At 40.0% G+C, this 25,395-nt stretch overlaps 1 protein-coding gene and 1 long non-coding RNA gene across 4 annotated transcripts; both read right to left on the bottom strand.

The window, feature by feature from the left end:
- Window positions 1-884: 884 nt before the first annotated feature.
- On the bottom strand, window positions 885-25,337 carry PSMA5 (proteasome 20S subunit alpha 5). 3 transcript variants are annotated; one of them, XR_010410794.1, is made up of 10 exons: window positions 25,175-25,334; window positions 20,352-20,418; window positions 12,675-12,801; window positions 10,152-10,219; window positions 8,931-9,038; window positions 8,731-8,789; window positions 8,084-8,186; window positions 6,785-6,871; window positions 4,269-4,386; window positions 885-1,132 (listed from the first exon to the last, which is right to left on the bottom strand). XR_010410794.1 is itself a non-coding variant. In XM_045897037.2 (9 exons), exons 1-9 carry the CDS (start codon window positions 25,201-25,203, stop codon window positions 1,055-1,057), a joined length of 726 nt encoding a protein of 241 aa, XP_045752993.1. In that variant the 5' UTR covers window positions 25,204-25,337; the 3' UTR covers window positions 885-1,054. The 3 variants fall into 3 exon arrangements, 2 of the variants coding, with proteins under 2 accessions (XP_045752993.1, XP_064444777.1); XM_045897037.2 differs by lacking the exon at window positions 4,269-4,386 and having other exon boundaries at window positions 25,175-25,337; XM_064588707.1 differs by lacking the exons at window positions 4,269-4,386; window positions 20,352-20,418 and having other exon boundaries at window positions 25,175-25,318.
- Window positions 23,460-25,167, bottom strand: LOC135364139 (uncharacterized). The gene is made up of 2 exons (XR_010410795.1): window positions 24,844-25,167; window positions 23,460-24,758 (listed from the first exon to the last, which is right to left on the bottom strand). It is a non-coding gene; the product is annotated as an uncharacterized LOC135364139 (long non-coding RNA).
- Window positions 25,338-25,395: the final 58 nt, after the last annotated feature.

Below are 25,395 nucleotides of genomic sequence, written 5' to 3'. Positions count from 1 at the left end.
AATGTACATAAACACAAGTTGTTTTGTTTTGCTTTTTACTGGAAACAGTATGAAATTTAGTATTAATTCAACCTACTCAAATAATCATAACTTATTTTGACATCATGGACTACAACTTCCTACAAATGTCAATGAAGATAATATGCAATCAATTCTCCATTATCCACGTATGGATTAGCCATGTTGTAGATAGTGCAGGTACATTTCAAATCTCAATGAGATTTCCCTATTACTCAGTCGGTGTGCAGGCTCAAAGGATCTGGCATCATAAAATCAAGTGTTGATGATATGAAACCAGAAAATCTAGTTCAAGCCCCCACAGCTTAATTTTCTGTGTCCTTGGACACACAGCCTTAGATTCTTCATCTGTTAAAGTATGATAATGATATCTACTTCAGATGGCCACTTTGGGGGCTCCAAACGATTGATTCTTTAAACAATCTCAATGAGTCATAAGCTGGCAGCTTTTATAGTTAACTTCATTAAAAATGAAAATCTCTTTCCAAATTATCTATTAAGACACAAGAACTGGGACAACACTGTAGTTGGCTTAATTAACTCCAACCCTCAAAACATGTTTTTTATAGTCAATTTGTTAACATCTCCTTCATAATAAGAAAAGCAGCAAAAGTACCTATTTAATCAAGAGAAACTACAGAACTGAAATGGGTTCACAGTGGTATTAATATCCCTGGGAGGAGCTGGACTAGCTTGAGTTCGTTTGCCAACACCAAGGGATTCATGAGATAGTTGATTCTCTTATAGACAGATACCAGAACAATTTTAGAATAGATAACTCTGGTAGGGTAGGGGTATTAATACTACTATCCTTTTTGCCCCCTAACATGAGCATTTCAAACAAAAGACTGCATTAGAACAGTCTATTAACAAATTTTAAATTTTTCTTTATTTCAGAACTGCCTTTATGTACAGACATCATAAAAAAAAATGCACATACACTGAAGATCTTCCAAGAACAGGAGCTGGAATTAAAAGTTAAAAGCATTTAGGAGAACTGAAATTGTCCCAGAGAAGTTCTGAGGATCATGCTTCTTTAAATGTCCTTGATAACCTCTTCAAGTTCTTCCTTTGTGAACATGTGGAAATTCTGGCCGGGCTGCACCGTGGCTAGCTGGAAAGAAAGCAGAGAAGGGTTAATGAGCTGGGCTCAATTACTCTGCAGAAAGCACTAGGTCAGGAGAAGCTGTGTTAGGGATGCAGCTGTTCACTAGGAACTGAGGGATCTGCTGTCCCAGGGATATCCTTTCCAGCCGTAGGTTCCTAAAATAGCTCTCTGACTCCCAAATAAAAATTCTTATTGACCAAATTTTCTATTTTGAGGTTAACTTACCACATAATAGTTAACCAAATGGCTGGCATCATTGTCATTATTTGAAGTTACTTCAACAAGGACCAGAAAAGCAGCAGCAAATTACATGGGGTCAGTACTTTTTTCTATTACTGATTCCTTTAGAAATATATTAAAAGTGTATTTACAGACTTGCAAGTGAAGCTTGTGTGTGTGAGACTTTTGTTTCTTGGCCACTCTGTTTCAATTTCCATCAGAAAAATGGGGATAATAATAGCACTTAACTCATACAGAAGTTGTGAAGATTAAATGTGTTAATATATGTAAAGTGCTTACAACACTGCCTACAACATTATAAGTACTAAATAACTTATTATTAGGTATATTGTATTCTCTAAAATTGTTCATAAGGCAACTTAACAACAAAGTTTGCTTTGTTTTTTTAAAAGGACTGGCCATGAGGGTCGCCTGGGTGGCTCAGGCGGTTAAGCATCTGCCCTCAGCTCAGGTCATGATACCAGAGTCCTGGGATCAAGCCCCGCATCGGGATCCCTGATCGGCGGGGAGTCTGCTTCTCCCTCTGTCCCTCCCCCCCAGCTTGTGCTTGCTCTCAAATAAATAAAATAAAAAAATCTTTAAGAAAAAATAAAATTAAAAAAAAAATAAATAAAAGGACTGGCCATGAAAATGAAAGGATTCCACTGACACGGACAACAGGAAATCATTTGTGATTAACAGATATCAGTAATAACCAACAGTCCAGATATAATCTATTTAAGCAATAAGACCAGGGTCAGAAGATGGTTAGTTTCAAATTTAACTAAAACTACCAAGTTTTCCATCACCTCTGTTGATAACATAGTCCCCCATGTTTTGGGGCAATACTGAGCAATAGGTGCCACTTCACATTTGCCAAAAAGCTATTTTGCTTGCTTTAAGTGTCATTTCCTCATATTGCCTTTGTCTTTAGACCTTAAAATTACACATACTAGGGCATTTTTGGTAATATTCATTACTGATAGATTTAATATAATTTGAAAACTGCCAGAATTAGCACAACCCAATTACATGATATTTATTATTTTCAGGTCATGATCTCATGGGTTGTGGGATCGAGCCCCATGTGGGACCCTGTGCTCAGCTGGGAGTCTACTTAAGATTCTCCCCTCTCCCTTCTCCCCCCTCCCATGCTCTCTCTCTCTCTCTCAAAGAAATAAATCTAAAATCCCAAACCAAACCAATCCAAAACAAAAAAACAACAAAACAAAACCAAACCTCTGTGAAGCAGGTAAAACAGATATTTTCTTTCATAGATTCAATTAATAATTATTAAGCACTTGAGTACTAGTTATAATTGTACTAGGCACTAGGGATACTAAGATGAAGAAAATCTTATTTACCAAGGGTGCTGGACGCCAAATGCTTTCAATGTTAGGTGTTATAACAGAGCTAAGCTTATGTAGAGCCACAAAGGAGTGACCTACAGGAAGTCAAGGAAGGTTTCAAAGAGAAGCAACTTTTAGGTTGTGTATCTTTTTTTTTTGTTTTTAAAGATTTTATTTATTTATTTATTTGAGAGAGAGAGAACGCATGCACTTGAGGGCCTGCGAGCAGGTGAGGGGCAGAGGGAGAGAGAGAATCCTAAGCAGACTCCATGCTGAGTGGGGAGCCCAAAGTGGGGCTCAATCTCATGACCCTGAGATCATGACCTGAGCAGAAATCAGGAGTCAGATGCTTAACCAACTGAGTCACCCACATGCCCCTTGAGTTGTCTCTTAAAGTGGAGGAGCAGGGGCGCCTGGGTGGCTCAGTTGTTAAGCATCTGCCTTTGGCTCAGGTCATGATCCCAGGGTCCTGGGATTGAGCCCCGCATCGGGCTCCCTGCTCAGTGGGAAGCCTGCTTCTCCTTCTCCCACTCCCCCTGCTTGTGTTCCCTCTCTTGCTGTGTCTCTGTCAAATAAATTAAAAAAAAAAATTGAGTAGTCTGCTTCAGAAACGTCAAATAATAGGTCTAAAATGTGACCATGAAATCTGACAAACAGGAGTTATCTTAGCAAAGAGCAGTCTCAGGGAAATATTAAGAACAGAAACAAATGGTAGCGATTGAGGAATAAATAGGAGGAAGCAATGAGGACAATGAACATAGGTTCTGCTGAGAAGAGACCTAGCAATAAAGGTTACAAAAAAGGATGAATGGTATAGCTCTCAGCAATAAAATGTATCAGACTACTGATACACACAGGATGAATCTCAAAATCATTATGCTGAGTGAAAGAAGTTAGACACAAAAGAGCACATACTGTGTGACCCATTTATATGAATTCTAGAACACCCAAAACAAATCTATAGGGACAAAAACAGATCAGTGGGAAGGTACTGACTAAAAAGGGACATAAGAACACTTTTTGGGATGACAGAAATGTTCTATACCTTAATTGAGGTGGCGGATTATGTATCTGTCAAAATTCACTGAACCGTGTACTTAAAATAGGTACATTTTACAGTATGTATGCTGTACCTCAAGAAAGTTGATTTTTTTTTTAAAGACAGGATACTAGGTAGAGGGAGGAGTTAACAAAAGTGGATTTTGTTTTGTTTCTAAGATTTTATTTATTTATTTGAGAGAGCGAGAACAAGAGAGAGAGCTCCAACACAAGCAGGGGGAGGAGCAGAGGGAGGAGCAGACTCCCCACTGAGCAGGGAGCCCGATGTGAGGCTTGATCCCAGGACCCTGGGATCATGACCTGAGCTGCAGATGCTTAACCGACTGAGCCACCCAGGTGCCCCTGTTTTGTTTTCTAAAAAAGACGCAACTTGGAAATTTTTTTTTGTAGAGAAGGAGAGGCTGGGGATCCAAGGGACAACTGATGGAGCAGGGACCTAAAAGAGATGAAAGAGATGGGCTCTAGAGCAGTGGCTCCCAAATGCCTGACCTTCTCAGACTGACCATGAGACTCACCCAAAGAGACTTCAAAAATACAGATTTCTGGGCCTCATTTCCAAAGACTGATGGACAGCCAGGTTTCGAAACATCAGAGTACTGGTGGAGTAAACGGTCTTGGACAAGTGAAAGTGCCCTTTTGTTTTAATATGAAAAAACTATAGTCAGGGATTAATGCAGTTCATGATAGAACATGAAGGAGACACATCTGATGCTCTTTTCAAAGCAACACCAAAATTGAATGAGCTAAAAATCTTTGCAGTTTCAGCTGAACCAAGCAGGCCTGAGAACTTTCACTGTGAAATCAACAGAACTACCTCTGAACTACGCTGACGTGGGAAGACGATAGTCTCAGCAAAAATGCCAAGACCCTATCTCACTCAGTACCAAGAAACATAAAGTACTAAAAAGGATATGACAAAATCCCTCCTAAGGGTCAAGAAGGGGGTATCACTGCATTTGCTGCACTTGATAGTCTCAGAGACTGGAAAGGGAAAGTATTTAAAAATCTTTGCTAAGAAAGTGAAAAAAACAATATTTATGTAGTAAGTTTTTCCATTTCCATTCCAAACCCCTTCTCTCCCCATTACTGCTCAAGGAACAACGCCCCAACCCTCCACCCCTCTCTCCAACTCCACTCAGACCTTCCCACCTTTAGGCCAGCCCCTGTTTTGGCATCCAAGTTTGCCCCTCTCACTGCAGCCTGTGGAAGCTGGCTCTATTGGAGAGACATTCATAGGCCCTGAACCAGCAATCCTCCATCAGGGATTAACCCAAACATACATTATCTCAGTCTACGCTGAGTACCACTGACAAATATCCTGGTAAGTGCTGATTGGTTTAATTAAGGATTTGTGATTACAGCTGCATTGCCTTGAAAAATTTTGTCTAATTGAAATATAACATACATACATATTATGCCTACTATTCTGACTTTTTATAACTGTTTGATGATTCCAGCCTCCCCTAGTTTTTTTTTTTAATTATTTTTCTCCATTAGTATTTTAATATAGCCCAGCAATCCTTTTACTCATCCCTGTCTTCCTTTTTCCCTATCCATAATGACTCTTCCACAAAGTTCCCATTCTCCTTAATTCTACTGTTGCATTCACCCACCCTGAGCAGATGATGTAAACAATCACCAGGGAAATACAGGACCTCTCTCCCAATTCACCTGCAAACCGACCCTATCTTTACTCACCACTACCTCCTTTTCTCCCATCTACTCTTAGCATCCTAAATAAGGGCAGTCAGAATCTGGTCCACAACTCTCCCATGTCATCTCTATCTCATTACCTTGCATTTATCGCACACCCAAGCAGTCAGAAAACCCTCAAAGTTCCCTTTTACAGGGCTGCCTAGGTGGCTCAGCAGGTTAAGGGTCCAACTCTTGGTTTCAGCTCAGGTATTGATCTCAGGATTCTGAGATCGAGCCCCTCATCGGTCTCCCTGCTCAGCAGGAAGTCTGCTTGGGATTCTCCCTCACCCTCAGCCCCTCCCCACACTGTGTTCTCTTGTGCTCAAGCAAGCACTCTCTCAAATAAATAAATAAATCTTTTTAAAAAAAATTCCCTTTTACATACAATGTTATTTTATATCTTTGAGCCTTTGTGCATGGCTGTTCCCTCTTCCTGGAATACCCTTCTCTTCTTTTCTTTAGCATCACCTCTTCCAGTCAGCTTTCCTAATGTCCTAGTATAAGTTACATGTTCTTGTGACAATCCATTCTGATTACTATTGCAGAAGTACTGCCTCAAGCTGTTATTATCTATATGTCCCCTATATTACACAGTATACTACCTGAATGGGAACTGGATTTTCTGTGTCTGTATCCCTGGCATCTAGTGTAGTACTGGACATATAATGGGTATTCAGTATAAAGCTGAATGAGCTCTGCTCTTCAAAACCAACTCCTTCATTTGTACTAAGCCTTCCCTCTTCTAGAACTTCTCCATCACTATCTAACCCCTGCTTTTGTTTCCTTTTTTTTTTTTTTTAAGATTTTATTTATTTATTTGTCAGAGAGAGAGAAAGAGGGAGAGAGAGAGCACAAGCAGGGGAAGCAGCAGGCAGAGGGAAAAGCAGGCTCCCTGCTGAGCAAGGAGCCCGATGCGGGACTCGATCCCAGGACCCTGGGACTACAGTCTGAGCCACAGGCAGACACTCCACCAGCTGAGCCACCCAGGCATCCCTGCTTTTGTTTCTTTTAACATTTTTCTATACACTAGTTTCTTGTCAGTCTATGAAAGTATTTTCAAGTCTTTTCTCAACCTTAAAAAGACAAATCCTTTTCTTTAATGCTGCCTTCTGCGGGCAGTAGTAACTCCTTGAGAAGGCAGCACACTCTTGTTTTGTCCACCTCCCTTCCACTCTTTAACTCATCCAATTCTGTCTTCTGCTGTTACCACTTATTCAAAGGATAGTAATAACTTCTGAAGGGCTGAGCATACAAAAATGCAATTATCTCCATCCATTCAATCTTCGGCAATGGGAGCTATGATATCTGAGTAAAAAACAAGAGAACAGAAAAATACCTCTATATTAGTTGCATTCAGCTTCTCCTCCATTACTTGTTTGAGGATGATGAGTGAAGACTTGATGGCTTCTTTCAGTGTCATAGACTTGAAACAAAAAGGGTAAGAAAAATAGCCATTATAATATAATCCCTCTTTCCTTCAAAGATTTCCCCTATAGTTCCCTGAAGAAATGTCTTAGCAAATAATAAATCAAGCAGCTTAGTAAGTACAGTGCATGACAAGTATCTCTAGAATTCAAGTAAACTGCCAATAAGTACATTTATTCAAAGGGAAAAAAAAGTCTTATTTTGAACCAGATCAAGTCACCAACTTTCATATAAGTGATCTTTGAAGAAGTGAAAGGGCTACACTTCTGTAGTTATCTTCTTTTAATATAGAAGCAAGATAATATTGGGAATATCCTATGAATCAGAATTCCCAAATGATCTAAAAAGGTAGCCCATTGGTTTAGCAAATCTGTTTTTGTACCGTTTTGAACCCATGAACCCAATTTTTTCCACACATAAAAATCAAAACTACCAGGGGTTCATGGAACCAGGTATCCCTGTGTGAACCATGTGAATCGTAAGTATGGCAGCCTTCAACCACAAGAATGAGTTACCCAAAACCAAGCCCTCCCATCCCACAAGATTAAAAGTGCCAAATGCCTACTTGCTTCAAGAGCCAGACTAGGAAATGTAACTGTTAAGTAAAGCTGTAAAGATAAAGGATAAACAAACTGTGGTACATCTATACCATGGTATACCACTCAGCATTAACTACTGATAAGTGCAAAAACCTGAATGGAGGGGCGCCTGGGTGGCTCAGTTGGTTAAGCAACTGCCTTTGGCTCAGGTCACGATACTGGAGTCCCGGGATAGAGTCCCACATTGGGCTCCCTGCTCAGCAGGGAGTCTGCTTCTCCCTCTGACCCTCCCCCCTCTCATGTAAATAAATAAAATCTTAAAAAAAAAAAAAAGAATGGAACAGTATATTGAACAAAAACAATATATTGAACAAAAAAGGGCAAACACACAATACAAACTGTATGAATGCATTTATAAAAATGACAAGAAGAGACAAGACTAATCTCTAGTGGTAAACATGGTTACCAGGGAGGAAGAGGGTGGCTGGAGAGGAGATAAGCATTTTAGGGAGTGAGGGGAGTGTTCTACATCTTGTTTTAGGTGGTGGTTATAAGGATAGATAGAACTGTCAAACTCCTAGAAATGAACTCTTAAGGTCTGCCCATTTTATTGTATGTAAATTATACCTTGATTTAAAAAATAATAATAAAAGTTGTGACTGCTCAATTACCTTATGGTAAACTTCTTGTAAGGAGCTCTGGGCACCCTCTGAAGCAGAGCCAATTGCTCGAGCATCACACTGTACAAAGGTTCCGGAAGGGTCCATGTGAAACCTGCAAAACCCATCAACAGAAGGGGATTAAAATGCTGAAGACTGGTGCCATTTTAAGAAACAAACATCTCACTGAAGAATATAAATGCTTGGCCCTGAGGCCAGGAAACCACTGAAATACTGAGGCACAGGTCCAAAAGACATTCTGTGCCTAGAGAAACCAGATCTTTTTAAAAGTGTTTAATAAATTCCTCAGAGATTTAGAAGTATAAGAGATATAAATATGCCTATCTAAATACTTGAGGATAAGGATCAAATCAACATTCTAAAGCAAAGCTCTAAAATACATCCTGACTATAGTAACAAAGTTACTTTTAATTCTTTCCAGAATTAGCAGTGGTGCCAATAGGGGGAGTTCTTCATAGAATCCCCAAATTTGTCTTTGTATAAACAGCACACAATTACTGAACTTTAGAATTTAGAAGCCCTTTATTTCTTGTAATTCTACAATAGTCTTCTCAGTTGATTTAAATAACCAGTCCCCATCCCAAATTAAAATAATTCTACCAAAAAAGAAGCAGGAAAAAATGGCAAATTATTCTTACAGCTGGGGTCCTTTCTCATCAACTCCTCCAAATAACAGTGCTACTCCAAAGGGACGAGACTAGAACCAAAAAACAAGAGGTATTAAGATAAATGGCCTTTGAAGTAGGTGGTGAAATGGGCTGGGAAAGGTAGGTTCAGAGGACAAATGTCCTAGGTCCCTTAGAACAGCAAGAAAACTTGACACAAACACTACACTCACCATAGCACCTGGATCTGCATCTTCTTCTCCAAACTGTAGAGCGAGATTGGACACAGCCTGAGTCACACTCTCCACTGTCATTGTCTCATTGTAGGTGAACCAATGGTTCTAGAAGAAGAGCAAAACATGGTCTACCTCTTCTTTTTTTTTTTTTTTTTTAAGATTTATTTATTTGAGAGCGAGCGAGGATGTGCGGTGGGGGCAGAGGGGGAGAGAGAATCTCAAGCAGACTCTCTACTGAGCACAAAGTACAATGCCCCACAACCCTGAGATCATGACCTGAGCTGAAATCAAGAGTTGGACGCTTAACTGACTGAGCCACACAGGTGCCCCTAAATGGTCTACCTTTTAAATAAGAAAAGCATTAAAGCAGCCCACCATCTCACTACACACATCCCTGTGAACTACGATTGCAAACTGAATGCTCAGCTCCATTGTGTTTTCCTTAACACTAAACTTGAATGCTTGGGACTACATGAAAGGAAGAGAAATAGCTCTGGAAATAAACTCTGATCAAAAGGACTCTAAGCAACGACAGACTAGAGGATTACTCCATTGAAAAACAGAGTTAACCCCTTGTAGCACCAAGCTTAGTCTTTTCACAAAGTGAATGCTAACAGCTAAGTGCCACTTTCCCTCAAAGACCCTATCTCATCATTGTGTTGGTGTTTAAATTAATGACTTACTTTTACATTAAGTACTGACAGCGAAGTTGCAAATAAGTGCAAAAAATTTTACAAATCAGATTTTTTTTTTCCTTACTGGTCTACTCTCCAAGCAGAAAATATCAGTATTCCTGACCAGTATTTGTCACCTGGTACATAACATTACTTGCCACAGGAGAGCTGTTACTTACAAGCCCAACACCAAAGGCAGTTAGGGTAGAATATCCCTTAGCTACATCCACTTCCTGCCACGGTGCTCCCACAGAAAGTCAATTAGGGAACAGAATGCAGTGCAAAGCTTGCTTTAATATGGCAAATCAAAAAGAAGCAAGAGACTGTCAGCACTATTTGCCAGGGCTTCCTTAAAGCTGCAATGGTTGAATCGCTAGACTCCAAACCTCAGAAAGTTATAAACTAGGGATTCTACCCAAAATCACTCCCAAGAGCTACATCTGATATTGACACAGATAACTGCAATACAGCTCAGGCAGCTATATCATCATTTAACAAGAAACTCAAGCATCATGGGAAAAAGGAGAGATGATGCTAATTTTACCTGTGTCTCCACTCTGGCTTTATCAATTAAAGTCTTAGCATCAGCAATTAGCCCACTCATGGCACAACCTGCAATGTAAAAGCAATAGTGACCCAGGGGCCAAATCCTTGCAGGATTCTTTCATCCACTCAGAAATACTGAAATACTAGAATGGAACCATGACAGCCACATAGCAATCCCATAGCAATATACCCAAGAGGTAAGATGGGAAATTATTTGATTATCTGTATGGAACACAAGTATAATTATATTATAAATAAATAAAAAACATTCACAATAACATAGAAGCCCAATATTAATTATGACAGAAGACAGAGAAGAACAGCCAAAATGAATTTCCACATATTACATCCTTAAACATCCCTTTAGCACTTTTTGTAGACCACAATGCACTTTCAAACTAAGTGAACAATAACATCCCAACAGAAGAAATTAAGATAAAAAATAATCATCTTACTATGAGCTATAGTGGAAGACCCCAGGATAAAATCAAAAGCTTTTTCACCTCCCTGACCAAATACAAACCAAATAGTTTAGAGAGAAAGTTTGCCTAAAAGTCCAAGATGCCAAGGTTATGGCTTTTACTTTATACACCATGACTCAAAATTTGTATTGCCAGCCTAAGCCTTGTTCCCACATTTCAAACCCTATAAAGCCAAATGACTCCCTTAATATATCTACTTGGACATACCACCAACTCAAATCAAGTTCTTTCCCTTTTAGACTCCTTGACCCTCACAACCAATTAGATCTCAAATTCTATCAGTCTCTATTGAATTAACATGTCTGGCATTAATCCTTACTTTCTCCATTCTCTGGCTATTGCTTTAGTTAAAGCCCTCATCATCTCCATGTGGATTAAAGCAAATTTCTTACCTGGTCTCCCTACATTTAATCTCAGCCCCCTTCACTCTACCTGCAACCTTGTTATCAGAATGGTCTTTCTAAAATACTAATCTGATCATATTACCTCAATGCTTAAGATCTTTCTCATCAATGCAAAAGGATCAAGTTCAAGCTCTTTAGCATGGTAAAAAGAACTTCCACTGTCTGATCCCAGACTCACTTCTTGCTACAGTCCACCTCCCAGTCATACTGCTTGTGCCAGGGTATTCCACATTTTACACCATCAAGGGTTTGCTCATTTCTATTCCCTCTAACCAGAGTGTCTCCCTTGCTATACCCAGACACTTGTTCGCTTGGTGAACACTTCCTGATCTTCTACACTTCAACTCAGCTCAAGCTTCACCTTTATGGAATCCTTTTTTGAACACCCATTACCATTGGCCCCAGACAAAACTATTTTCTCCTTTGTACCCCTACTAAACACATACTACAGCCTTTCTTAATACCTACCTACATCACTCAATTGCATTTACTTATTTACATGTCCACCTCCACTATTAGGCTATATGCTTCTGAAAGACGAGGACTATGTCTCATTTCTCTCTGTATCCCTGCTGACTAGCATTATCTGGCACACAGTAGGTTCTCAATTTGCTGAATGAAGTGACACTGCTCTATCTCCAAAAGACAGGTGACTTGAGATAAAGCAACCACAATGTTCTAATCTTTTTTTTTTTTTTTAAAGATTTTATTTATTTACTTGAGAGAGAGAATGAGACAGAGAGAGAGAGCACGAGATGGGGGAGGGTCAGAGGGAGAAGCAGACTCCCCGCCGAGCAGGGAGCCCGATGTGGGACTCGATCCCGGGACTCCAGGATCATGACCTGAGCCGAAGGCAGTCGCTTAACCAACTGAGCCACCCAGGCGCCCACAATGTTCTAATCTTAAAAGACTAAATCTCAGTTTCTCTATGAAAGAAAGAATGTCAAGCTCACAGAGTCACCATGGCATTTGATTCTGAGGGCTTCAAGTAATTATTTTACTGATGTTTCATCAATAAGATGACTAGTGGGTTAAAAAAATCTGGAGAGCCAACTAAAATGTCACACTATAAATAAGCAGAACTACTCACCCTGTAAAGCTACAGTGATGCCAGAAACTAAGGCAGGGGAATTTAAAGAGACCAAGAAAAGGAGTGCTGGGAAGTGGGTGGGGGGTGGGGGGGCAGGGAGTAAAAACATAAATCTGAAAACAGAGGAAGTGGACTGATCTGCTCAGTCTAATAGTCTTATGCTCTCTGACCCTTAGTCACCCTAAAGATCTTTAAGAAGTCCTCTTTTCAGAAGTTATCTCTAGTTTTCCACATAATCCTCTGCTCCTGGTGGTTTCCTACCAGGACTAACATTATGCATCACTGAAGACCCAACAATCATAGGGAGCTGGCCTATCATTTAACCTTTACATATTTCAACAACCATTGCATTTGCCAAGTCTAAATTTGAAGGAGAAAGGAACTTCTGGGAGTAGGTGAGCTCTGCATTATGCACACTTGCCTACTACCTGAAAAATAATAGCTAACAAGGGGATAAGATGTTCATCTAATATATCTCCCTTGGAACACCAAAGATTAATTAACCCAAGCCAGATCCTACAGAATAGCTTTCCCCTACTCCTTACCTATGTGAGCATCAATCTCTACAATTTTCTCAATGCTGCTTGGCTCCATGAGTGGGGAGGTAATTCTCTTCTCCACAGCTAGGCACACACCCTCTGATGTCTGGATCCCAATGGCTGTAGAACCAAGCTAAAAAGAAATGCATTATGGTTATCATGTACAGCTCAAAGAACAGTCTCACATACTCACCAGGAATCTCTCTGAATAACTTCACAAGATAAAAGCTTCAATCAGCCATACCTAGCATGCAGAGAATAAGCAGCACCCTAATAAGTAATGTACTATTCCTATCAATGGCAAGAGCACTGATTTATAGAATTTTGTTCTTCTAAAGAGAAAGTTCACTAAGTTCTTGAAAACATCTGGAACATAATCACCTTTAATGCCAGCATTTTGGAGTAGCAGACTCTGAAGTTCTAAACACAGTGGGCAAAAAAGTAATAAAACTCGAAAGTTTTTCTTTTCACCTCTGCTATCTTGACCTGTCCCAAAAGGTAATATTTCTCAAATCTACAACATGACCTCCAAAAAAGTAATGTACTTAAAAAAAAAAGGGAGGGGGGGAGACAAGAAAAAAAGAAACACAAACACCACCACCAACATAAAAATAATCTTTTGAGGTCACTAGCAGTTCACAATATAGCTTAATTTCATCTCCCCATCTCCATGACACCATCCTAGTCACCATCCCTCTATGTCTGTTTATCTATAAAATACATCAAGAAGAGTAAATGTGTTAATATATAAAACGCTTAAAATTGTGCCTGGCACATAATAAATGAGTAACAAATTTAGTCATTCTTCTTATATGCCTAGATTACATCAACAGCCTCCTACTTAGGCCCCCCAACTTAATCTCTCTCTAAATGTATATTTCATGTTATGGCCTGACTGATTTAATAAAGTGCTATTTTCATTATACTTCTTCTCTGAAGAATTAACATCTCTATATATATTGCCTGTAACATAAAATCCACATAAGCTTCCAGAGTCCTCAAAACCTAATCTCACTTTTCTCTTCCAACTTTATTACTCATTATTCTCCAACAAAATCCACCAGGTATAGCCCAACCCATTTTCTCATGCCATACTATCCCCTACCTTCACACCTCTGCTCATGCCTTCTTTCCCTTGGAATACAATCTTCTCTCTGGATCAAGTTCAAGCTCTTTAGCATGGTAAAAATTCAAATTCCACCCACCATTCATAAAGCCTTCGATGACTAAATGTGCTCTTTCCTCTGAATTTCCATTATTTAGTTAGTCCTACAAAGCAATGCCTGCCAGTGCAATCATCAGACTCCTGGAACCTGTTATTGCAAAGGAGTCCAAAGAATTCCATGAATCATTATGCACAACATGTTTAACATGTCTGTACACTGAATGATCATGTCTCATACACAGATGTATTATTTTTCAAATGTGTAAAGTTGTGACCTTATAAGTGTTTTTAAATGCATATACCAGCTTTTTATTATATATATATTTTTAAAGTTCACTGTTTTAAGATTTCATTCATTTTTTTAAAGATTATTTATTTATTTATTTGACAGAGAGAGCACAAGCAGGGAGGGGAGGCAGCAGAGGGAGAGGGAGAAGCAGGCTCCCCGCTGAGCAAGGAGCCCAATATGGGGCTCAATCCCAGGACCCTGAGATTATGAGCTGAAGGCAGACACTTAACTAACTGAGCCACCCAGGCGCTGCTTATATATTTTCTTAATCGGTGTTTACATGCATAACTATAGGAGATGAACTGTTTTTTTTTTTTTTTAAGATTTTATTTATTTATTTGACAGAGAGAGACACAGCGAGAGAGGGAATACAAGCAGGGGGAGTGGGAGAGGGAGAAGCAGGCTCCCTGCAGAGCAGGGAGCCCGATGTGGGACTAGGAGATGAACTGTTAAAGAATTTTGTGTAAAAAAAAAAAATGAGTGTTCATACTTCTAGTTAAAGATGTAGACCGAACACACACATTAGCTCTACTCCTTCCCCCAGCCTGGCAATAGTACAAGATTAAACGACAGTCGGCCAGGGGAGGGGGGGATGCACAAATATACTAGGATAAAGAAAATGGGCAAAGACACAGCAACAAAATTTCGAAAAAAGAAGATGGGTTCTGAATCCTAAAGTAGTAAAGAAAATCAAGAAACAACCTGATTTATATCATAGAACCCTCAAAAAAGGAAATGGTGGCATCAAGGACCGTTGGAAGTAGAAACAGAGGAACTAAAAATTGCAAGATCGTTCAATGTCTACCTAAGAACAAATTTCCAGATCCCCTCCCCTGTGCTGTAAAGCTAGATGATGGTCTCCACCCCAACTCCTGTAGAAGACTCTGGAGGGTGTAAAACAGGGTGGTCTTTGGATTGGGGAACACTAAGCACAGTCAAAAACAGGAGTACTAGAGTGGAAACAGGGGTATTAAGTAAAAATTGACAAGCTTAATCTTAAGAACCCCAGCCTTCTTTCCCCATCAGCTTTCAGAAGCTAGTAGGCGAAACACCCTGAGGCATGAAATGAGAAGGGGCAGTTTTCTCTGGAGCAGTGGTTTTCAAACTTTTTGAAATCTACAAAATCTACATTAAGAAATATATTTTGTATCATGATCAAAACACAAAAAGATACAAATAAATGTAACAGAAACAACATGGAAAAAAATACGATGAAACACTCACCAATACTATGAGCAAGGCATTCTAGTATCTCCTGTTCTATTCCACTCAAAAAGAAATGCTTCCATGATCCACTAAATTGATTTCCATGACTACTAATGGGTCAACACTTGCAGCCTGAAAACCACAGCTCTTAAAAATCTAACCAGTTCAGGGCACCTGGCTGACTCACTTGGAAGAGCATGTAACTCTTGATCTCAGGGTTGTGAGTTCAAGCCCTGCATTGGGTGTAGGGATTACTTAAATAAATTAACTAGGGAGGAAAGAAGGAAGGGAAGAAAGAAAGGAAGAAAGGAAGAAAGGAAGAAAGGAAGAAAGGAAGAAAGGAAGAAAGAAAGAAAGAAAGAAAGAGAGAGAAAGAAAGAAAAAAGAAAGAAAGAATCTAACCAATTCAAGAAGGAAAAAAATCGAAAGAAAACTTAAAAAAAAAAAAAATTCTTGGGGCACCTGGGTGACTCGGTTGGTTAAATGTCTGCCTTTGATTTGGGTCATGATCTTGGGGTCCTGGGATTGAGCCCTGCCATCAGGCTCTGCACTCAGCAGGGAGTCTGCTTGAGATTCTCTCCCTTTACCCCTCCCCCTGCTCACTCTCTCTCAATAAATAAATCTTTTAAAAAAATCCTTAAAGAAAAAGAATATATTTCATCCACAAGACAAGACTAGGATACTAATAAGAAAGAGGAAAAAACGTAAGAGCTTGGAAATTAAAAATACTTTCTTATGAAACTACTGGAGAACCTTTACCAAACTGAAGGAATACATGAAAAGAAAAAAGGATGACACATAGGAGCTAACACAAGAGGGAGTTAAAAGGAATCCCTAGGATGATGTTGACAGAATATCCTGAGTATATACAGCTAGGCAGTATGCCCAGAGATCTAGTCCAGACTGCAGCAGGTGAGAAGGTTCAAAGACATATTTAAGGATTTTTTTTTTTTTTTAAGATTTATTTATTTGAGAGAGAGAGAAAGAGAGAGTGTGCACATGCAAGAAAGGGGAGGTGCAGAGGGAGAGAATCTCAAGCAGACTCCCTGCTGAACGCAGAGGCTGACTCGGGGCTCAATTCCACCACCCTGAGATCATGACCTGAGCTGAAATCAAGAGTTGGATGTTTAACTAACTGAGCCACCCAGGGATACCTGGGTGGCTCAGTCGTTAAGCGTCTGCCTTTGGCTCAGGTCATGATCCCAGAGTCCTGGGATCAAGCCCCGAATGAGGCTCCCTGCTCAGCGGGAAGCCTGCTTCTGCGTCTCCCACTCCCCCGCTTGTGCTCCCTCTCTTTGTGTGTCTCTGTCAAACAAATAAATAAAATCTTAAAAAAAAAAAAAAAGAATTCTAAACAAAACAAAAACAGGCACCCCTATTTAAGAATCTTTTTTTTTTTTTTAAAGATTTTATTTATTTATTTGAGAATGAGATAGAGAGCATGAGGGGGGGAGGGTCAGAGAGAGAGGCAGACTCCCCGCCGAGCAGGGAGCCCGACGTGGGACTCAATCCCGGGACTCCAAGATCATGACCTGAGCCGAAGCCAGTCGCTTAACCAACTGAGCCACCCAGGCGCCCTTAAGAATCTTTAATAGGATATTTAATGTGCCTGGATGTTTTGAGAAGATATATACAACCTGGAGAGACTTTGGGGATGATTTTATGACATTCATATATTAAATTAAGCAAATGTTTTTAAAAAGAGTTCTCAACTCCCAGGAAAATATTGTGCAGAAACGGAAAAATGGCTCAGTTGTGAATGGCATTTACATAGTCATACTGATATAAATGTTGACTAATGATCTTACAAAATTATGATATATATGGTATAGAGTGGGTTGCCTTACTGCCACCCCAGTAGGAAATTGTATGTGTGTGGGATATCTGTCTGTCTCTCTACATGTGTCAGTGGGGGCAGAAATCATCATTCTCCATAATATAAAGTCTGTGGATAATGCCTAAGCAAAACAAAACAAAAATATGTAAGTCTGTGCTAGAAATACGGAAGTAAATGCCAAGAAAATTATCAGCTAAAAGACTTTAAAGTGTTGCCTTTGGGAAGCTGAAGGTAAAGGGGGCAGTCCTCAGGGATTGCTGTTTTTGTTACAAAGTTTATATAATTATTTTATCTTTTGACTCTAAAACTACATACAGGTATGCCTTAAGAATGAATTTTTTTTTTTTAAGATTTTATTTATTTATTTCACAGAGAGAGATAGCAAGAGCAGGAACACAAGCAGGGGGAGTGGGAGAGGGAGAAGCAGGCTTCCCACTGAGCAGGGAGCCCAATGTGGGGCTCAATCCCAGCACCCTGGGATCATGACCTGAGCCGAAGGCAGACACTTAATGACTGAGCCACCCAGGCGCCCCAAGAATGAAATTTTTAATCAGAAAATATTATCAGAGAATTTATTTGGCACTTAGTTGTTCTCTAGTTGTTTTATGTATTGTGTATTGCTCTTAAATCTCCAACTGAACAGAGCAGGACAGAATTTATACCTACTTTTAAATTTTATCTAGCAGAGTTGTTCTCAACCAGGGACCCATTTTACCCTCTAGAGGATATGTGTCTGGAGGGCAAAGTCTGGAGACATTTTTGGTTGTCACAGTTGGAAATTGAGTGCTACTGGTATCTAACAGGTAGAGAGGCCAGGGATTCTGCTAAACATTCTACCTTGCACAGAATGGTCCCCAAACAAAGAGTTATCTGGTCCAAAATGTAAACAGTCCCTGGGTACTATAATTATTTTATGGATGAACCATTCTCATATTACGAGAATAAATTCTCAGTCTGTTCAACTTGGTCTCCAACTTAAATAACTTCCTAAGCTTTCACTCCAAAAAAAGGGTTAATATTTTCAAGACAGTCTACTTTATAAAATATATCAAAATCAAGATAATTTTCTTTTGAACACTTACATTTACCCCCAGATGTTTCAGTATTACAGTTCTGCCTAAACTTCACCCCACCCCTTGGTGGAGACGGGGGAAATGGAGAAGAGAAGTGAGAGAACATTTGAACTGATTCTATGTAGTACTTCTTTAGTATAACTCATAGTAACCAATGACCAGATGCTCCATATAATATGGTAATTTTGATACTGCCACAGATTATCCTTCCTTTCCCCAAAAAACCTACTCTAAAGGCAATTTTTTTCCACTTCTGTTGGCTGTATCTCACCCATGCCATCCATACGGTACCTCTAAATTACAATTTCTACTTGTCAGCCATTCTTAGTCATTTCTCCATCTCCTTTCATACTACTGAATACTTAAGGTTATCAAATTGCTTTCTCATTGGCGACTCCTAAGTGGTCAAGGCAACAACCAGGTTATTTTCACACAGGTTAAGTCACATCTATTAAGGGCCACATGGCTATTTCTATCTTAGTCCAACATAAGGCTAGAGATCAGATGCTACCTAATTATCTTTAAGCAATCTGGAAATCACTAGCAGTAAGGAGCTTAAAGGAGAAACCCCAAAAAACTGAGGCTTATTCTTGGTTTGCACATCTGGGTGGGACTGTTGTCTTTAGAGGCTCAAAATAAATGCCACAGCTTGATAGTTTCATACTTCATAGTACTGTATGGTTTCAACATAGGGCAAACATGATCAGAAACAGAGACAGGCACTTGTAGCTGGCCCACCATCTGTCATAGTGCATCCACTTTTATTTCTATGTCTTCAACTAACCGAAATCTCTTTTGCCCTTTTCCAGATTCTCATAAAACCATACATTCTTTCTAAAATAAGTAACTTAGAGAGAAACACAGTAGCTCTCTTCAATTATGCAAGGAATTGTCTTTGGAGAAGGTTTCAACGTCCTGTATGGTTCAAGGGCAAAACTAGGGCCAAATGAAGGAAACTTCAGGAAGCTAGACTTTTCATTCAATACAAGGATAAATTTCTTAACCATTATGAATTGTTTTCTAACAGAAATGAGCCATCTTGGGAGAAAATATTCTGAAGCACAGGGTAAAGGGCTGGACTAGATCAGGGATTCTCAACCCTTGCTAGATATCAGAATCACTGAGGGAATCCTTAAAAATACTGATGCCTTGGGGCGCCTGGGTGGCTCAGTTGGTTAAGCGACTGCCTTCGGCTCAGGTCATGATCCTGGAGTCCCTGGATCGAGTCCCGCATCGGGCTCCCTGCTCAGCGGGGGGTCTGCTTCTCCCTCTAACCCTCTTCCCTCTCATGCTCTCTGTCTCTCATTCTCTCTCTCTCAAATAAATAAATAAAATTAAAAAAAAAAAAATACTGATGCCTTGGACCTTACCCTGGACAATCTATATCAGAATTTAGATTATCCATAATTCAACAAATGCACATCTCATGTGATAACTAACTTTAAGTACTGATACCTTACTTAATAATTTTCTTAATACTGGATGAAACTATTTAATTTTGTTATTAGATAACAAGACACATCTCTTATTCAGTCCTAAAAGTGTCTAGTACAAATCCACAACTTTACTAATAAGAACACAGGTGATCAGTTAAATGATTTGTTCAAAATATCTCCAGGTGCTAACTCTAGATTTCTATACTCCTCTCTTTATAGCCAAGAAGATTATGAACACAAGCATGTCCCTCCAGCCCCACTGAGAAAAAGCTACATAATTATGAAGCAGTTATCTGTTCAAAAGGTTTTAGGAATGAGATGGAAATTGCTATTAAAATGGTTAGTAGGGGTGCTGGGTGGCTCAGTAGGTTAAGTGTCTGCCTTCGGCTCAGGTCATGATCTCAGGGTCCTGGGATCAAGCCCCATCGTAGGGCTCCCTGCTCAGCAGGGAGTCTGCTTCTCCCTCTCCCTCTGCCCTTCCCCCAGCTTGTGTGTGTGCTCTCTCTCTAATAAATAAATAAAATCTTAAAAAAAAAAATAAAATGGTTAGTAGTTGGTTAAAGGGAGATAAAGAATATTTTCTAAAAAAGAAGCTAAAACACATTTACTCCAAATGTTCTGCCAGCAAAGCATTAGGTTGCCATGAAATTTCAAAAACTTGCCACTTGATACTATACCTTGATAGCTTCAATGGCATATTCCACTTGAAATAATCTTCCTTCAGGAGAAAAAGTATTCACGCCCCTATAATTAAAAAAAAAGTATTAAAATTGTCAGAAAAGGGGCGCCTGGGTGGCTCAGTTGGTTAAGTGACTGCCTTCGGCTCAGGTCATGATCCTGGAGTCCCGGGATGGAGTCCCACATCAGGCTCCCTGCTCAGCAGGGAGTCTCCTTCTCCCTCTGACCCTCCTCCCTCTCATGCTCTCTGTCTCTCATTCTCTCTCTCTCAAATAAATAAAAAATCTTAAAAAAAAAAATTTAAAAAAATTGTCAGAAAAAATAAGCGTAGATAAACAAAACTCAAGTTCCTTGACATCTAGGTCAAATGGCTACAAGATGTGTATGTTGTCATTATCCTCCTTCACCCACAACAATCTGGAGCTATTTTTTTGTACATTTAACAGCTTTTCAAGAAAATGGAACTTATGTATGGAATACTTCTGTCCTACTCCCAGAGACTTCAAACTGATCAAATGAGAAGAGGTGGCTTTCTGTCTCAATCCTGAATCAATCTGCAATTCCTTCAGTAAATTCATGCCCCCAAACTACCAGGCAATTCCCAAGAAAATAAGCATTTATCCTTATCCTCTTCCCATTACATACATTTGCTGTTAATATCTTACTTTTCAGTAAAAGTCAGTTACAGGTACATTTCTCTATTTATTTCTATGAATTAGGACTGGTATCTTAACAGACTGAGATCTGTGCAGTTCCTAAAGCCTAGGCTAGTTTATTTATTCCATACATATTTATACCAATTACATGCCAGACTTCTTTTTCTCTCCAAAACACTTCCCCACCTTTCTTTGCTCCATTCTTTTGGAAATCACTATGAAGAAGTGGCATCAGTCATGGTCTCAGCTATAAAAGTTTTCAGAATGCAATGAATACTTCAAAAATACTCGAACTCAAGTGAATGAAAATAGTTATGATCCCTGGTTTATGGAGTTTGGATTTTATAATATGTAATATGATATATAATGCAGCATTTTCAAATCTGTTTTAGCAAAAACTTTCTTCAAAAAATATTTTATATATAGCCCCAAATATAAAACAGGTAATAATACAAGTTGACATTTACTGCACATCTACTATATGCCTGGCATTGCTATAAACCTCTAAATGACTTAACTCATTTAATCCTCAAAATAATCCTATGATACTATTTCACAGTTGAGACACAAAGAGGTTAAGTAATTTACCCAAAGTCACTCAGCATATAAGAAGCAGAGGTGGATTTAGAATTTAGGCAATGCGACTGCAGAGTCCAAGGTTTTAACTATTCCACCATACTGCCTCTGGGAATTATTACTCTGGGTTAAATCAGAAGTGAAAGGAGAATCCCACAATCCCAGTATCCCACTTGTCCCAGAGGTCATTTAAAAAGTTCAGAACTCCGGGGGCGCCTGGGTGGCTCAGTTGGTTAAGCGACTGCCTTCGGCTCAGGTCATGATCCTGGAGTCCCGGGATAGAGTCCCGCATCGGGCTCCCTGCTCGGTGGGGAATCTGCTTTTCCCTCTGAACTTCCTCCCTCTCATGCTCTCTGTCTCTCATTCTCTCTCTCAAATGAATAAATAAAAAATCTTTAAAAAAAAAAAAAAAGTTCAGAACTCGGGGGTGCGTGGGTGGCTCAGATGGTTAAGCGTCTGCCTTCGGCTCAGGTCATGATCCCAGGGTTCTGGGATCGAGTCCCGCATCGGGCTCCCTGCTCAGCGGGGAGCCTGCCTCTCTCTCTCTGTCTTTTATGAATAAATAAATAAAATCTTAAAAAAAAAAAAAAGTTCAGAACTCAGGGCGCCTGGGTAGTTCAGGTGGTTAAGCATCTGCCTCAGCTCAGGTCATGATCCCAGGGTCCTGGCATCGGGCCCCACATCAGGCTCCGAAGCCTGCTTTTCCCTCTCCCTCTGCCTGCCACTCCCCCTGCTTGTGCTCTCTCTGTCAAATGAATAAATAAAATCTTAAAAAAAAAAAAAAGTTATGACCTATAAGGAACAATTTTTTTTTTTTAAAAGATTCAATTTGTTTGAGAGACAGAGAGAAAGAGAGCACGAGCAGGGGCTGGAGCAGAGGGAGAGGGACAAGAAAGGGACAAGCAGACTCCTCCATGTTGAGTGGGGAGCCTGACTCAGGACTCAATCCCAGAACCCTGAGATCATGACCTGAGCCCGGTCAGATGCTTAACCAAATGAGCCACCCAGGCGTCCCAGGAACAATTTTTAAAAATCACTGAGTGAAAGGTGAGGACAGAAGACCTGGAATTAAGTTCTAGTTCTGCAACTAGCTTTAATTCCCTCAAATGAAAAACAAAACCCAAAACCTATGCTGCCTCTGTCACAGATAATATTGAATTGCATGGAGTAGGAAAGAACTTTGAAATGTGTAAAGTATTATGTGAATATAGTATTTTCACTCTAATTCAAGCACTTCATCCTAGTGAGGTATTAACTACATTCTAACGTGGGCTCTGCTCTTGGCCCTCTGCTCAAACTTTACTGTTTCCCTGGGTTATTTCATTTACACTAAGTACCAACTACTTTAAAATCTTTATTACCGGTTTGACCTCTTCCCTGACTAATTTAATTGCCTCCTGAGCATTTTTACTTGAATATCCCATTAGCACCGAACACTCAACATTTTCCAATCTGAAATATCTCTTTAAATCCAGCCATCCTTGCAAAATCAGCTCCATCTCCTGCCATTCCTATTTCATTTTTATTTCAAAACATCTCCAATCTCCCAGTTCCCCAAGCTAGAAAGTTCTGAATGATCTGACTCATTTCTCCCCATCTCCCATATTAATATGCCAAGTCAATCAATTCCTCCCACATAGTAACTCAACACTCTTCTTTCATTCTCAATGCCCTCATTACCTTTCACCTATTATAATAGCCTTCTAACTGGTATTGACTCACTCTTTCCTCTATTCCAGTCAAATAATCTCTGCAAAACACATCTTCTTAAAATGAAAATTAATAGCACATGGTTCCCTAAAGAGTAAGACCCAAACTCCATAACCACACATAAAAAAACATTCAATATCTAGCACCAACCTGTTTTTCCCATAGTTCACCATTCCCATACATGCATCACATGTGCCATACAGAACAGAATTTTCCCAAACATTCACTGTGCTTTCCCATTGTCCCTCCTTTGTGCATCCTATATTCTTGGCCTCAAAACTACTGACTCTCACAGTCCATATTTATTAAAATCTTACTCTTTCTCAAGACTCAGGGTAAATACCAGTTCTTTTTCAAAGTTTTCAATGATCCCCTAATATTGAGTGCAATCTCTCTCAACAAAACTTCTATAGTACTTGATTTGAATTTCTCTAATGACATGAATACACTCTGACTCACACTACAGTTATTTTTGTAAATAGTTCTTTAAAAGACAGTCTCCCATATGAGAGCAAGGATCTTGATATTGTTCACTGCTGTATGGCCAGCAACTAGAACAGTGCCTTGTACACAGCAAGCATTCAAGTATATTAGCTAAGTGAATTTTAAAAAGCTGTATTTTAGGCATTCTTGGGAAGATACAAAAATGAGTAACACAAAGCAATCGTTGAGAAAGCTAAGGATCACAAAACCTTAATAAAGGCTTTCTGATAATAACAATTTCTATCATACACACCCCAACTCAAAATTCTATCACCCAAAGATGATTCTTTTTAATGCTGGGGAAGATAAATACTAACAGTCATTTTATAGGACAGTAGGAAAAGCTGTCAGTTTTAAAACTTCACATATATATTCTGAGTCAGTAAAAGGATAAAAAAGTGGTAGTTCCAGGTGATAAAAACTTTTGACAAGGTCAACATATACTCTAACAAAAAATGGAGCTTCTAAGGACCTCGTAGGAAAGAAAAATCTGCCTTTCCCGGCTTAAAAAATAAACACAAAACTTTCATAGTTATGTGAAAACCTAACTGACCAAAGCAGAAACTGAAAGTAAAAATGTCTACAGCATAAATATGTACAATTCAATATTACTCAGCATTTCCAAACCCTGAGAAGTGTTGTTTTTTTTTTTTTAAATAAATACAACAATCTCACAACCTTAATTTCGAAAAACAGATCTGGCCTTAACACACACAAACTAACTTGCTTCAAGCTTCTTAAAGAGTCAGAAAAGCCTAGGTCTAGTGGAATCAGCGTGATGAGGAAACTCTTGAGAACCACTCTAAATTCTAGTTCCTATAAAACCAGACTCCACACTCTTATCTGTGCATTCCTGAGAACGCCTTAGCGCTTTCGCAGAAAGTATACATCCCAGCATGCCCTCCTACATCTCAAAGAAAAGGCTGCTCTATTTCCACGACTAAGAAACGGAAAACGAGGTTGTTTCCCTAGAAAGGGGAGCTGAAATTACGAAAGCCATTAAAGAATCTCTAGTTGCTTTTTCTTCCAGGCAACACGTTCACATTTTCTAAAAAGGCAGTCATACTCCTCACGAAATGATGAACGGGGGAGGGGGTGACCCCTGGACTTCTCCGGGTTAAAGGTCAGAGTCCCGGCCCCCGAGCCTTCTTCCTCAAGCACGAAGCGGAGCTTCTCACTTCCGCACCCAGTCAGGACCTCGCAGTGACTCAGCGGTAGGACCCGGCGCGCGTCTAGCTTGGGGAATCACTGCGGGCGGCCAGGGAGGGCAAGAGATCCCCAGGCCCGGCCAGACTCGGGTTCCTGGGGCGCCCCATGACACGGCAGAACCCAGGCCGGGACCGGGCCCCAGTCCTGCCCACCCATAACCCCGACCCCATTTCCCCCGACACACAGACCTGTCGTACTCAGACCGGGTGAGGAACATGGTGAGGGCAGGAGAGGGTGGCAGCGGCTACGCGGGGTTTTTGAGGGCCAACACGAGTCAACCAGCACCCAGCTCACCCACACCACCACAGAAGCGAGGCCCTGCTCCCAACTGCGCGTGCGCCCGCGACTTAGCCCGCCCTCCTGTGCCTGCCTCCTATTGGTTGGTCTTAGTTCCCGCCGAGGTGATTGG

The sequence above is a fragment of the Mirounga angustirostris genome, unplaced genomic scaffold, assembly GCF_029215605.1.
Source record: "Mirounga angustirostris isolate CCGP_5_RB_7025 unplaced genomic scaffold, mMirAng1.0.hap1 SCAF_4, whole genome shotgun sequence".
In the NCBI taxonomy this organism is placed as follows: Eukaryota; Metazoa; Chordata; class Mammalia; order Carnivora; family Phocidae; genus Mirounga; species Mirounga angustirostris.
Note: the sequence above shows the minus strand (reverse complement) of the source record. Positions and strands in the feature narration are given on the sequence as shown.

Coding starts and splice junctions, on each gene's coding strand:
- PSMA5 (XM_045897037.2), bottom strand. CDS start 25,203: ATGTTCCTCACCCGGTCTGAGTACGACAG. Junction 12,802..20,351: donor ATGCCATTGAAGCTATCAAG/GTATAGTATCAA, acceptor ATTTCTTTTTAG/CTTGGTTCTACAGCCATTGG. Junction 8,187..8,730: donor GATGAGAAAGGACCCCAGCT/GTAAGAATAATT, acceptor TGGGTTTTGCAG/GTTTCACATGGACCCTTCCG.